This window comes from Sus scrofa, chromosome 9 (assembly GCF_000003025.6).
Source record: "Sus scrofa isolate TJ Tabasco breed Duroc chromosome 9, Sscrofa11.1, whole genome shotgun sequence".
Lineage (NCBI taxonomy): Eukaryota > Metazoa > Chordata > Mammalia > Artiodactyla > Suidae > Sus > Sus scrofa.
Genome location: NC_010451.4, coordinates 90,520,802 through 90,536,033, shown reverse-complemented (window position 1 = coordinate 90,536,033; position 15,232 = coordinate 90,520,802). Strand labels below are relative to the sequence as shown.

Here is a 15,232-nt window from a genome sequence, read left to right as displayed (position 1 = left end):
TCTTTCATAAATCACAGTGAGCCATTCTTACAGATAACTGCTAAGAATATATCTGAGGTATTCATCTGTAAGAGAAGAAAATATGTTAACTTAACTGTCTGTGCACATGGTAATTAGAGTACATGACATCAGCTTAGCGGACTCAATCAACTTTACGAGCAGCCATTTACAACATCTATATCGGGATCCCAAACCACAGCCTCTTTAAAAAACATGTTTCACTGCAAGGTGCTGTTTCACCCTAACCCTCCTGTGTCCTCTGAACAGTGGCGAAAACAATACGCTCTATGGGAGACAGAGTCGCTGGTTTGCATTTGGTACTCATTTAGGGGTCCTCTCGTTCAGTCTGTGACAGTCTCTCCTGTTTGGCTCAACTGCTAGCATCTCTGAGTCCCTGCAGGCTGGAAGCTCGATGAGCAGAGTGGAAAGCAGGGCAGTGTCGCCCTCTGTCATACAGACACAGGTACACAGGATCTCTGCACAGAACTAACTGGAGCTGCATTTGACATGAGCTGATTTTTTTTTATTAATTCAACTTCCTAAAATTATCCTTCCCAGTACTCCTCTAGCATAGAGAACCTCATAAGCAAATCTTACATGGCCCGTGCATTCACATGTGGCTGAAAATGGGACGTATTCCTTTTCTTTGCTGTACATTCCAACTGCTCTGGATGCAGAAACATCCTGATCATCCTCAAATCGCAGATCTGCGATGCTGTCGAAGAGCTTTGAAAGGTGGCGTGTAACCTAAGATAAAATTACAACAGTTAAGAGCATTTCTTACTGGAGATGTAGTCTGGTCATCTAGAGATGTGGCTAAATGAATTTCCAAAACTGTCTTTATGTCATTACAGAGTCGCCTTGAAATGTTTTCCTTCCCAATGAGAATCCCTTCCTCAATTCCAGAATTTGAAATGGCCTTGATGGAGAAGTGGCCAGGTACTCTGATCACCTCATAGCATCAGGTGTTGGGAGGTGAATGCTTAATAGTAAGTTATTTATTTTCTACTTAAAGGTTAGAGCCTGACCAGCTTCTCTATCTGTGCCACATCCCTGGAGCAAATCTTGCTGGGCATTTTGTGGTCAAGTTTTTATAATTCAGACATATTACTTTACTTACACCACAAAAAACCTTATACTGTAAAAGAGCTGTGTTAAGTTCTGATGTGAAAATATTACAACTGTACTCTCCTGCTGGGTCCTATGTTATTTTCACTTGCTTTCCTACTTACATGAGCCTCAGCATATTTGTTACATAAGAAAAGTGAACGGGATACCCCATTTCATTGCCAACCTCCCCCCAAAAATGAAGGGAAAATATTAGGTGAGTTCATCAAGTTGAGATTGCTAAGAATAGGTAGCAGTTAGATCTAAAATCTCCAAATCCAGGCCATGTCTACAAAGCTTCAATACTTATGGCATCACAATCTTTTACATCCTAAGTCGTGGGCTCCCCACAGGATCCCCCAATAAATGGCATACTGAACCCTGTGCAGGTTCCAGACTACTTGAAAAATAAGACAAATCGAGTTAAAAAGACAAAGATCAGCATTTGTTCTGCTCAAGTCCAGTTCAGAGAGGAGAGCTCAACTGGCTCCCAAAGAGAACCAAAGAATCAGCAATACTTATCCATCAGTCATATCAACCCAGAGCAGGGAGGGCCTCTCCACCCAGAGGGACCAGTGTGGAGGAAAGGAGAGGAAGACATACCTTCTGTAGGTTATCAGTCAGGTAAGATGCTCTACCTCCCCTGGGGGCACTGAATAAAGGGCAGAGTGAACCAAAGGGAGAACCAGGAGAAGGAAGAAACATTCCTTCCTTACACAGCCTATAACTAAACGTTGCTAAGCAGAAAATATTTTGGTGGTTTCTTAGAAACAGGATCACCATAGGACTCAGCAAGTGCACTTCTATTACAAACAAGTGCTCAAATACCTGTGCAGCAGTATCACTCACAAGAGCCAAAAGGTGGAACCAACCAAAATGTCTATTGATGGATGAATGGACAAATTGTGGCGAATCTATAAAACAGAACATGGTCTGGCCATAAAATGGAATGAAGTACTGGTATTTGCTACAACATAGATGAACCTTGATGATATCATGCTATGTGAAAGAACAGCCATAAAAGATCCTATGTTGTATGATTCCATGTACATGAAATGGCCAGAGTAGGTAAATCCATAGAAACAGAAACCAGTGGTGGCTGCTAGTGGACCGGGGGAGAAGCAAGGCTGAGTGACTTCCTGATGGGCATGGGGTTTTTCTTCAGGGGGTGATGAAAATATTTTGGAACGAGATAAGGGTGATGGATACACAACATTGTGAATGTGCAAAATGCCATTGAATCATACACGTTAGAATGGCTCATTTGATGTTATGTGAATTTCACATCAGTAAAGAGAATAATAAAAGGTGCTGACAATCAGAAGATGGTTCAAGCTATCAAACATTTCCCAGCATACAGCACTGCAGCCATCTCTGCATCGCTTTCCTGGAAATAAAATTTAACTGTATTGATAACTACCACAACAGCACCTTTGAGGAACAGCAGCAAACTCTCTAAATTTCCTATGTGACAAGACCCATACCAATAGGGGTAAGGGACTCCTTAAGGGTGATTTAATCTTTGAAGATTTTAGCCTTAACATTTTTGCTGTATTTGCTGTTATGGTACTGAAGAATATCACAGCAAGAAATCTTCTGAGTTTAAAACAGATGAGTTTTTGAGACTCGCAGTGTAGACAGAGGGGTAGCGATGAACGCTGCTCAGGTTATGATTATCCTCTGCATCCTTGTACATAACCCAAAAGATGTTTATATATAAGTATATAAATCAAGTATCTCCAGTCATCTAACAATTCACTGTCACAGCTGGTGAGGCCAGGAAGTGCATGTATGTTTAAAGGCTTCTAGTGGGTAACAGGCCCAAGTAATATTCAGGTACAAAGCAGCAGGAGAAATGAGACCTCAGTCATGAGACACCCTCACACACCACTGCTGGGTGAGGAAAGCATTTCAAAAGAACTCCTAGTCCTGGAGTCACTCAGTGGGTGACCAGGAAACGCAGACCCCGTGGAGTGCAGTTCTCCTGTGATTTATACCTGGCCTGTTTGAAGCCGGAGGTTTTCCTACTCTGTCTTCCACTTAGCGCTTCTAAGAGAACAGGACTGTTTGTAAACTAACACGGATGTCGTTGCTCTTCGATCTGTTCCATTTCCAATGAGATTCCTTTGTACTTGTTAAGACAACATTAAAATTCCTTCTTCCTCGTTTGCTCTTTGGAAAGAGCTTTTCTTTTATAAAAACCAAACCAAACCAAACCAAAAAAAAAAAAAAAACACCCAAACCCACAAAACATAAAAATTATTGCCTATTGCCTCAGAGGCCCTTCTTTTTATCTCACTAAAGAAAGAGAATGGATTTGAACATTTTAAACCATGAAATTCAATCATTTTGTCCTGTCTTGAGTAGGTTTCTACAAGGTGAGCAACAAAAACTCAAATGCTGTTGCCTTAGCTAACATTAAGTCAGGTGGATCCAGGCACTGGTGCATAAACAGGCAGCCCCTGCTTCAAACAGCAGTGCAGGGTCCTAAAAACCACCGTGCAAATATCTGCAATCAACAGGGGGAACCTACAACTGTGCTCTGGCCTTTAAAAATTTGTGTTACAACATCCTTCTCACTCTTGGTTATAAAAGTACAGGGAAATGAAAAAAAAAAAAAACCCCAAAATTAAACTCATATTTAGTATGCTAACTGAAAATATTAAAAACATTTTAAAATGTTTAATTTCCTTAGAGGAAGCTTATCCAGAGTAGTTTGAACAGTGTTGCCTCCCTCTCATCTTAGAGCTCAAGGTAGCAGGCAATATCTTCCAATGGTTTGTATAATCATCATATTCCTTTTAAAGACTGGCTGCCAGCATTTCATCCTTTGAGCTCTCCAGGTCCTGTAGTTTCTGGGAGTTTATTTAATGTGAAATGTTTTGGTTTGGATTATTTCTTTTTTTTCCTTGCTGGTGTTGCTTCCGTTGGGACCTCTTCCTTCTTTTTGCCTCAACCACTGTTTACATTTTATATCACAAAGTTCATTTTTACTAAAATCCTCTGGCTGCATGCCTACAATCTCTAAATAGTGTAGTGTCATCACTCCGTCATTGCCAGTCAGCTTTCTCTTCTGCAACAATATGATTCAAATTTCATGTCTAGTGCTGTCAATTTTCACTTCTTTGCTATACATCCAGCTCCATTACCAAGTCCCTCTTTCGATGGTTTATTTTTATAAAACGTCATGTGGATTCTTCACTGGGGACAAGGAGGTAACACACGATGCTGTTTGCTGACATCGTGAGGATCCGGTAACAAGTATGTGACGACCAACCACAATCAGACTTTGAGAGGTCTGATGTAACTGGTCACATGTCAAAATGTAAATTTGTTCTTGACACAGTGATTTTTGTGGACTGAGGAACTAGCACCAAAATTTGTGCTTTTCAAGGTCACTCACAGTTAACACACCACAGTATCTGAAATCTGAACCATGTCGTTAGGAGAATGGTGTTATGTAACCAATCCTTGGTAACTGAAATTCATATTTTTCAGAACTATGCAACAGGAGAGCTGCCTTTTTAATAATAATCTTCCTGGAAATAAAATAAAAAATATGCACTCTTCGGAGTTCCTGTCATGGCTCAGAGGTTAATGAACCTGACTAGCATCCATGAGGATGTGGGTTTGATCTCTGGCCTCGCTCAGTGGGTTAAGGATCCGGCATTGCTGTGAGCTGTGGTGTAGGTCACAGACTCGGCTCCGATCATGCATTGCTGTGGCTGTGGCATAAGCCGATGGCTACAGCTCCAATTGGACCTCTAGCCTAGGAACCTCCATATGCCGTGGGTGTAGTTCTAAAAAGACAACACACACACACACACACACTCATCTAGGTAATTTTATCATTTAAAATGCAAAGTAACACAGCAATCAGATCAGTAGTCCACCCTACCTTACCTAGAAAACAAAGGGAAGAAAAATGAAATTGTGCAGCTTTTATACATACTCCTATGTATAACTTCCATGTATTGCTATGCTGTATGTTCTCTGTATGGCAACCATACTTTCTCAAAGTTTACCCCTTGCTTTTTGCGTATATCTAATTTCATATTTGGCCCATCGATGAAAGTTGTCGCTGCTGATTAACTGAGATTAAATAGACTCAAAGGCCTAATATCACTCCTGGCATGGTGAACACCTCAGGACTCATTCATCCGTATGTAGTCATTAACTCATTTTTCCATAATGATGGTAATACTCATAATGTGTGAAAAGATAGATAATGTCTATAATGTAGACAGTCCTGGCTATTGTAGACAGTATCCTCTAGAGCAAGAGAAAAAAATGACTCCGTTATTTCTGCACATACAAAAATTTAAGCCTATTCATTAAAATGTTGATTAGTTTGTTGCTGTATTTTACATTTTTTAAAAAAAATTTATTACAGTTGATTTACAACATTCTCAATTTCTGCTGAACAGCAAAGTGACCCATACATACATACATATATATATATATACATATATACATATATATATATATATATATATATATATATACACACACACACACACACACATTCTTTTTCTCACATTATCCTCCATCACATTCCATCACAAGTGATTGGATATAGTTCCCTGGGCTATACAGCAGGACCTCATTGCTTACCCACCCCAAGTGCAATAGTTTACATCTACTAACCCCAAACTTCCAGTCCATCCACTCCCCTCCCCTTGGCAACCACAAGTCTGTTCTCCATGTCTCTGAGTCTGTTTCTGTTCTGTAGAAAAGTTCATCTGTGCCATATTTTAGATTCCACATCTAGGTGCTATCCTATGGTATTTGTTTTATTTTTTAAGAATACTCAGTACAGGAGTTCCTGTTGTGGCTCAGTGGTTAACGAATCTGACTAGGAACCATGAGGTTGCGGGTTCGATGCCTGGCCTCGCTCAGTGGGTTGAGGATCCGGCATTGCCGTGAGCTGTGGTGTGGGTTGCAGACACGGCTCGGATCCCGAGTTGCTGTGGCTCTGGCGTAGGCCAGAGGCTACAGCTCCGATTAGACCCCTAGCCTGGAAACCTCCATATGCTGCGGGAGTGGCCCAAGAAATGGCAAAAAGATAAAAAAAACCCAAAAAAACTCTGTAGGTGACAGTACAGGGACAGGGACATGCAACACTGGTGAAAGTCTAAATATGCAGAAGTTTTCTAGAAGTTGATTAAATCAGTGATGGCACTTTTATATAACGAGAACTTTTATAGACATTAAACATCATATGTATAAGAGTATTTCAATTTTGATTAAGTACATAGGTTCTAACCTACACAAACACAGACACATCAAAAAATTAAAAAAACCCTATAATCCCTCAAAAATAGCATCAAATCTTTTGTCTGTATTTCTATATTTTTCAAACTTTCAATAGTCATCATGTAATTATATAATCCAGAAAGACTAAATTAGTTTGGTATAAATTTTGTAAACCATTATAAACAATTCTAGGTATCAAGTATCTCTTGGTTTGTTTTTCACTAAAGACAAAATTAAAGCATATGCAATATTTTCCAATTTGATTTTTCACTTACTAATGTAACTTGAGCAAACCTACGTTATCAGTGCTGATTCTGCATGTCTTCCTTAACATTTTTAACATGTGTATATAAAGGTATACAAATGTGTTGACAACTCAAATTCTGAGATTTTAAATAACATTTCAAAAAATCTAAATAGAGAAAAGTGAAAAGTCATGTGTGTTCAGCTTGACATATTTTAGCAAAGTGAACAAAACTTTTGTAACCACTGAGACAATTAAACAGAATATACTGGTACCTGAAAAACTCCTCATGGCCCATAGCAACCACTATTCCCTCCTCTCAAAAATGGACATTATCTTCACCTCAGTGGATTCATACAATACATATTCTAGTGTCTGCCTTCTATCGTTCATCATGTTAGTGAGGTTTATTCCTGTTATTACGTATAGCACTAGTTTTCATTTTCACTGCTATGTGGTACTCTGTTACACGAATATAACATGATGCATTTATCCTTTCAACTGTTCAGGGACATTTAGATTATTTCATTTGGGGGTATGATGGGTATTGTAGCTATGAATTTTTTTTTTTTTTTTTGTCTTTTTGCCATTTCTAGGGCCGCTCCCACGGCATATGGAGGTTCCCAGGCTAGGGGTCGAATCGGAGCTGTAGCCGCCGGCCTACGCCAGAGCCATGGCAACACGGGATCCGAGCCGTGTCTGTGACCTACACCACAGCTCACAGCAATGCTGGATTATTAACCCACTGAGCAAGGGCAGGGATCGAACCCGCAACCTCATGGTTCCTAGTCGAATTCGTTAACCACGGTGCCACGACGGGAACTCCAGCTATGAAAATTCTTGTACACATCTTTTGGTTCATCTTGTATACACTTCTGCTGAGTATACACAGTGAAGAGGAATTTCTGGGTAATAATGTATTGTCATATTCATAGCTAGAAGATACTATCACACAGGCTTCCTGCGTGGTTTTACCAACCTGCACACACTGCTAGACAGGAACACTGTCATCATTCCACATCCTTACCATTATTTAGTACTGTGAGTCTTTCTAATCTTAGCCTTTTGGTAGATTTGACCTTGATAGCTCATTGTGTGAATATACGTGTTTTTCTAATGCCAAATCGTGTCAGAGTTTAAGGAAATATTTGTACAAATTGCAATGAGATGGGGAAATGAATACTTTAGTAGGCAGAGTATTTCAGCCTAGTAAAGAGTTAGAAACACCAACTCATGATATTTTCACCAGTTCTCTCATAGTCACTGATGTCAAAACAAGGCCATAGATAATATCAAGGTAAGTTCAGGAAGAAAAAAACAAAGCAAAAATAAAAAGAACATAGAGAAAACCAGTTCCACTGATTAGTACTTGCTTTTTTTTTTTTTTTAAATCATTTGGGGTTTTTCTTTTTAAAATTCCAGTAAAATCTTTTATTTTACGCCAGTAGCACATAAGGTCCTTGCTACTAATGAGTGTATATTCTGTACTTAGACATCATGTGACTATATAACTAACATACATCAACTCGTTTTTACAGTGTAACAAACCATCCCCAAACTTAGTGGCTTAAAAAAGCAAAAATTTCATAGCTCACAATTCTGTGCATGGGTTTGTGGGTTCCCTCGGTAAGGCGCTCTCATATACTTAAAGTTTGCTGGTGGCAAAAAGCTTCTCCCATGTGTGATACTGTCCCGATGGTGGTCTGGGCATGGGCACGTGCTTCTCCTCAACCTGCAGGCTAGCCTTGGCTTATTCATGATGAGATGGTCATAGGGTTCCAAACAGCAGCAAGAAAGCAAGCTCTAGCATACCAGTGCTCTTCAAGCCTCTTGCTAATGATACATTGGCCAAAACAAGTCACAGGGCAACCCAAATGGGGAAATAAACTCTATCCTTTGCTAAAAATGGCAGCATCACATTGAAATTGCACAGATGAAGAATCTGTGGCCATTTTTACATTATATGTTAAACACTTTCTCAGTTCTTTATATCTTTGCTTTACTACTTGCTCAGAAATCATGGAGAAATTACCTACTACTTTCCCCCTTTGGTAAATAAGGCAACTGAGGTCCAGAAAAGTAATGCATTAATACAGCCAATAATCAGAAGAGCCAGGACTTATTGGGCAAAACTTTCATTGAAAGATACAAGCACCCCTGTGTTCACTGCAGCACTATGTGCAATGGCCAAGACGTGGAAACAACCTAAATGTCCATTAACACATGACTGGATTAAGAAGATGAGGTATATATACACAATGGAATATTACTCAGCCATAGAAAAGAACAAAATAATGTCATGTGCAGCAACATGGATGGAACTAGAGACTCTCATACTAAGTGAAGTCAGTCAGAAAGAGAAAGACAAATACCATATAATATCACTTATATCTGGACTCTAATATGAACCTATCTACAGAAAAGCAACAAATTAACAAATGAACCTATCTATAGAAAAGAAACAAACTCATGAACTTGGAGAACAGACTTGTGGTTGCCAAGGGGGAGGGCGAAGGAGTGGGAAGGACTGGGAGTTTGGGGTTAGTAGATACAAACTATTGCATTTGGATTGGATAAGCAATGAGATCCTGCTGTATAGCACAGGGAAGTATATCTTGTCACTTGTGATGGAACATGATGGAGGATAATGTGAAAAAAAGTATATGTGTGTGTGTGTGTATGACTGGGCCACTTTGCTGTACAGCACAAATTGACAGAATATTGTAAATCAACTATAATAGAAAAAAATAAAAATCTTTAAAAAGAGCCAGGATTTAAATTCATGCCTACATGATTTTGAGCTGTTATTTTCTACTATTCCGCCTTCTGATGAAAGGCTAATGTGCCTGTTTTGTCTAGTTCCATACATTAACAATTTTGATGCTCATTTTTTGTGTGTTTGGATCCAGATTTCCATCTGGTATCGTCTTCCTTCTGCCTGAAGCATTTCCTTTAACATTTCTTGTATTACCAGTTTGCTGGTGATAAAATCTTCCAACTTTTCAACGTCTGAAAACTTTATTTTGCTTTCATTAAAAAAAAAAATGTTTCAGGAGTTCCCATTGTGTTGTAGTGGAAACAAATCCAGCTAGTATCCATGAGGATGCAGGTTCAATTCCTGGCCTTGCTTGGTGGGTTGGGGATCTGGCGTTGCTGTGAGCTGTGGTGCAGATTGGCAGCTGTAGCTCCAATTTGACCCCTAGCCTGGGAAATTCCATGTGCTGTGGGTGTAGCCCTAAAAAGCCAAAAAGAAAAAAGAAAAAGAAAAAAAATTTTTCACTGGGTAAAGAATCCTAGGTTATTTTTCTTTCAGTACTTTAAAGTTGGCTCCATCATTATCCTCTCCCTTGTACTGCAAAGTCTTTCATCATCCTCTCATTTATTCCTTTGGATATAATGTGACTTTATGGATGACGTTTACATTTATCATTGGTTTTGGCCATTTTGAGCATTGGTGTAGTTTTCTTCATGTTTCTTGTGTTTGGGTTCACTGAACTCTTCAATCTATGGATTTCTACTTTTCATCAATGTGGAAATCTTTTGGCTGCTCGTGGGCAAATATTTTTTTCTGTCTCTCTTCTTGGTCCCCACTTGGGGATGTCCAATTACGCATATGAAACTTTCTCTTTTCCCCCTCTCTGCTTAACTTTTTCAACACATGGAATACAGCTAAAACATTTTTTAATGTCCTTACCTGTTACATCCAACATCTGTGTCAGTTTTTTTTATTAGAGTTGATTTACAATGTTGTGTCAATTTCTTCTGTGCAGCAAAGTAGCCCAGTCACAAATGTATATACATTCTTCTTCTTCTATTATCTTTCATCATGTGTCAGTTTTGATTGATTCCTCACAATGGGTTGAACTATCCCTGCCTCTTCATATGCCCGGGTTATCTTTAATAAAATGTCAGTCACTGTGGCCTTTACCCTGCTTGGTGTGCAATATATGTTTATTCTTATCTTCTTGAGCTTTGTTCTGGAGTTCACTTAAATCACTTGGAGGCAGTCTGATGCCTTAGTATCTTGCTTTTCACATGTGTCTGGCAGAACTAGCGTAGGATCTAATCCAGGACTAATCATTCCTGGTGGTAAGGACTCCAGAAGGCCTCCGTGGATCTCAGGCTCTCCATCACAGCTTTGCCCTCTGTCGCACTCTGTTTCGCAAACTCTCATCATTTTGGCCTTCTTGGACTCTCAGCTTGGAACCTTCAACTCAGCAAGTCCACCAGACTCTGCCTGGCTGCCCCACCCTGTGCCAGGCCCAGAAACTCTCTCAAGAAAGCCAGCTGGGACCATCACAAAGCTCACTTTTGTTCCTGGCCCATCATGAATCATTATTGCTTTTTGATTCTCTGGATAGTATCTTCCTTGGTGGGGCTTAAGCCCAGTTTTTTTTTTTTTAATTGTGTTTTTCTCCTTCTTTCCTGTTCTGTGATACTGATGAAAGTTCTCATCAGCTTTTCAGACCCTTGGCCACATCTCACTGTCAAATGTCATAGGGGAAAAAGCAGTAGCAAAGGTCAGGCACATCTCTCTGTGGTTTCCCTCTGCTCATGTCTTGGCCCCTGAAACCTTGACTTTTTTGAGACTCCTTTGGTACTCTTTGGTGCATTTAAACAGATTTACCAAACTATTTTATCCAGTGTTTCTAGTTGGTCCCAAAGGAAGTATTCTGTTAAAAGCTAATGTGTTATAGCCAGAAGCCCTGCCCATTGAATTTAAGATGGAGCTGAACAACCTTTATCAAGTGACATCAAACAAAGGCCAGGACCAGGAGTTTTAGAGTTTTAGATTTCACAGCAAGGCCTAACACTCTTTGGCAGCAGGACCCCATATTTATAAGACAACTTTTTGATCTCATAATATTAAAGTGGCATTGTAATCCTACATTGCACTAACCCTGATTTAACTGTGTAATTTATAAATTGGCTGTGGAAGGAATTCCAATAAAGGAGCCATAACACAATTCTAAGCAGTGGCGACACACTAGCAAAATGAAACAAAATTACATATATTGTTATACAACTTGTGGTCAAACATATATTAATTATTTTACAGGGCTAATCTCTACGGAATATATAATTTATGAGATATTTACTTAAAAACTAGATTGTCTATTTCCTTGTCAAATACCTAAATGCCTAAGTCCTTTGGGTATCAGGCTGCCTCTATACAAAGGCATCCATTGAAAATATAACATATTCCTAAGTTATGCCAAATGGAGACTCTCACTGGCAACTGCTGTAATAAACTACACTCAGATGAACAGCCTCGATTCTTGCTGCCTAGCTGAAGGTAAGTAGAGACAATGGCAAGAAGGTCAAAACCAAGACCATCTTCTGTATGTTTTCTTTTCCTGCCTCTTCCCCATTCCATCCTCAGCCCCAACCAAAACTCAAGGGCAACACCCTCCCTCCACTGTAGGTACTTACGAGCCTTCCCACCTTCTACTTCCTTGAGAAAAGGTGGGATTTTTGATTCATTTCAACTAAAACGCATTCACTCTTGTATGCAGCCACCTAACCACATGCATCTTGAGCCTTTTTCCACTTAACTGTGGAAAGAGGACTAATCCTTGTCAGGAAGGCGGTGATTCCCTGTGAGTGACTGTTGAGCCACATCATTCTAATTTCTGAGGTCGCTTCCCTCCATCACGGAGATCACCGACCGGAAGTACTACACAGTTAAACACACTGTGCTTGCAGGAATGTGGGGTCTTAGATGTTTGCCCCTTGACAATCCAGAAGTTCTTTTTATTGTTTAAGAGTAAACTTATTTCTCACAAGCACCTGTCTGAATGCCAATACTGACAGTCTATTAAGGGTATCAGTGGAGTGCCATCTGTTTCACACTGCAATTTGGGGGGATTTCTCCAAAGACATGTTGGCAGATTTCATCTTATGTAGATTTGGTCCAGTGCCACCGAAGGATATCTTTGATGCACACATTAAACATTCCTGAACATGTATATAACTGATCTTGTCATTTTAGAGAACGCATTGTGGCCTCATCTGTCACAGCAGGGACTTTCTGGTAGCCACATTAACACATGTAAAAAGAAGCAAGTGAAATATATTTTGATGTATTTTATTTGACCTAATTTATCCAAAGTATTTTCACTTCAATGTGTAATTAAGAGAAAAACTACTGATGAGATATTTTACATTCTTTTAAGCCTTTGAAACCAGGTGCATTTTTTATATTTACGGATTATCTCAGTTTGGATTTTTCACCAGAAATATCTGATCTCTCTTTAGATTTCATAAAATATATGCTGCAAAAGTAGATTCACACTCAGATTTTTTTCAAACAAATGAATGTTTTCCAATAAGTGAATCAAAGACTGGTTTTTAAATTTCTATCAGCTAAAATGTATTGGAGTTTAAAATTTGTTTCCTCGGTTGTCACATTTCAGGTGTTCAGTTCTCATGTGTGGCCCACGGCTACCCGCATTAGACATCACAACACAACACATCACATGGAAAGTGTGTCTTTCTTCAGTACAGCTCTGTCATGGGGAAGCTTTCACTCATCATCACACACGAGATGAGGGAAGGAAAAAAAAGTGCCAACTCTTCTAGGATGAAAAGAGTTTTCAAGTCATTAGGAACCAGTGGCTAAAACCACCAAGTCATCAGCATATTTAGGGCACTGGATCACAGCCTTGGAGAGGCACAATGGGGCCAACTGATGTCACTCAGTCTATAACCATTATATTCATTTCATTTGAAAAAATACAAAAGGATGTTTTTCTAAGAGGAGAGAGCAAGCACGGAATGTTAACTCTGAATCACATGCAGCTCTCTCCTGGCTGCCCATCACTACTGCACCGTGCCCATTAACCCTGCAAGTATACCCCTAAATTTGTATTTCCGTGAGCAACTAAAGTTAAATGGCACAGCCTTATCCTCTATCCTTTAGATAATCCATGCCACTGGGAGGTCTGGGTGCACTCTGGGACGAGAAAAATCTTTTAATCTTGACCTTAACCAAACATACCAACAGCTAATAACCACGAAGGGCATTCTAGACACACCGATTTCATCACTCTGACATTCCAAATGAAGTATCTTAAATTGGGCACTTCTGCTTACAGAATGCAGGATGTAGTGATTATCAGACCTCCCTGGTTGATCCAGCTCCATGATTTACTGCTGAAACCCTCACTTGGAACAACACTCCCAAATGGAGCCGGGAGGGTGAAGGAAAGGGGCTGAAGAATTCAAGTCATTTGCAAGACGTCAACATGAGCCATCTGCCCATAAAGGGCCTTCTTTTCTGGGGCAATTGCTTTGTTATTCCATGAGCTGCAGTTGCCATGTTATCTTTGTCACACTATAGGGAGCACACTCAGGAACTGATTCTGATAATGAAAACAAAGTAAGAGTGTAGCAAGGCTAAGCCCTCTAGCACAGGAACCAAAAGCATTCACAATTCATAGCAAGTGACCAAGTGTCCAGCTGGCACCTTGACTTTGCAGAACCAATGCAGGGAGAGAGGCTGACCATGGTTCTAAATGACTCAACTCACGCTTAGCTCCTTTTCAGTCTTCTGCCCCAGCAGGTCACTCCCAGGTGGTATTTGCACCTCAGAGGCAGCTAAACACTTTTTCTAATAACCGACTTTTCCTTAGAGTGCAACAGTATTTGATATGAAGTTGAACTGTTCGAAGCCTAATGAGTCTAAGAAAAAGGATCTCAATGAAATCACATTTTGAGTACCATGTCAAAAAAAGGTATCTAAAATTTCAAGATGTTTCAAAAATCAAATCATCTCAAAGCTGGCCTGTCAGGAGAACTGTAAACCACATTTACTCTGCAGCCACGTAGCCAGCCCCCTTCAGCTGGTAAGCAGAAATACCTGCTCCTTTGTTGGCATGGGACAGACAGCACTGCTGCTAGCATCTATCAGTGTGACTGTGAGCCACTTTGGAGATTCTCTATGCTGTGACTTTTAATATTCAGCTTCATTAAAATTTCAAATCTTTTTAATGTCTCACATTATCAAGTCATTCATTAAAGAGTGTTACTAGTACTAGTATGGAGAAATCATACCTGAGATTAAAACAAGTGAATGAGGAAGACAAAAAGACTTCCACGTAAGTTGCACTGATATTAAAAATAACATTCTATGAAGTGATGCTGTGAAAATTTAAAAAATGATTTAAAAGGTGCATGTTTTAAGTTTTTTTTTTTTTTAAAAAGCAGCAAAACCTCATCCTATAATTTAGGAAAGATAATGAAAAAGTTGGCATCAGGGATGCATATATCTGTGCATCCTTAGACAAGCTGTCTAAGGCACAAAGCACCTTTTGATGACTTGAAAGGACCTAAAAAGAATGAGTGACAAGTGTGTGTTGAGTCACCTGCTTCTCTAGCAAAGCCTGGGACTTCAGTTAAGGACAAAGAGGTATCAGACATGTGCATGTTCTGAAGACAGCAATCAGGGGTTAGGACAGGTTAGTGGTTCCAGGGCTTTGCAACCCACATCTCAGCCCCTTACCATCATCTGCCTCTACAGACCCCTTCTGGGAAAGTATGGCAGGGAGGAGGTGGGAGAAGCGGCCATCCTCACATCTGTGAGAGTCAGCCCAAGGGCAGTGCTTAGCTCTTCCCCACTCCTGT

At 39.9% G+C, this 15,232-nt stretch overlaps 1 protein-coding gene across 8 annotated transcripts in view; it reads right to left on the bottom strand.

The window, feature by feature from the left end:
• DNAH11 (dynein axonemal heavy chain 11) overlaps positions 1-15,232 on the bottom strand; it is a 348,284-nt gene that overhangs the window by 232,294 nt on the left and 100,758 nt on the right. For all 8 annotated transcript variants that reach the window (XM_021063431.1, XM_021063432.1, XM_021063430.1 and 5 more), the window contains one exon: positions 598-747. In XM_021063431.1, the coding sequence (XP_020919090.1) occupies positions 598-747 (150 nt within the window). The remainder of the gene's footprint in view (positions 1-597; positions 748-15,232) is intronic.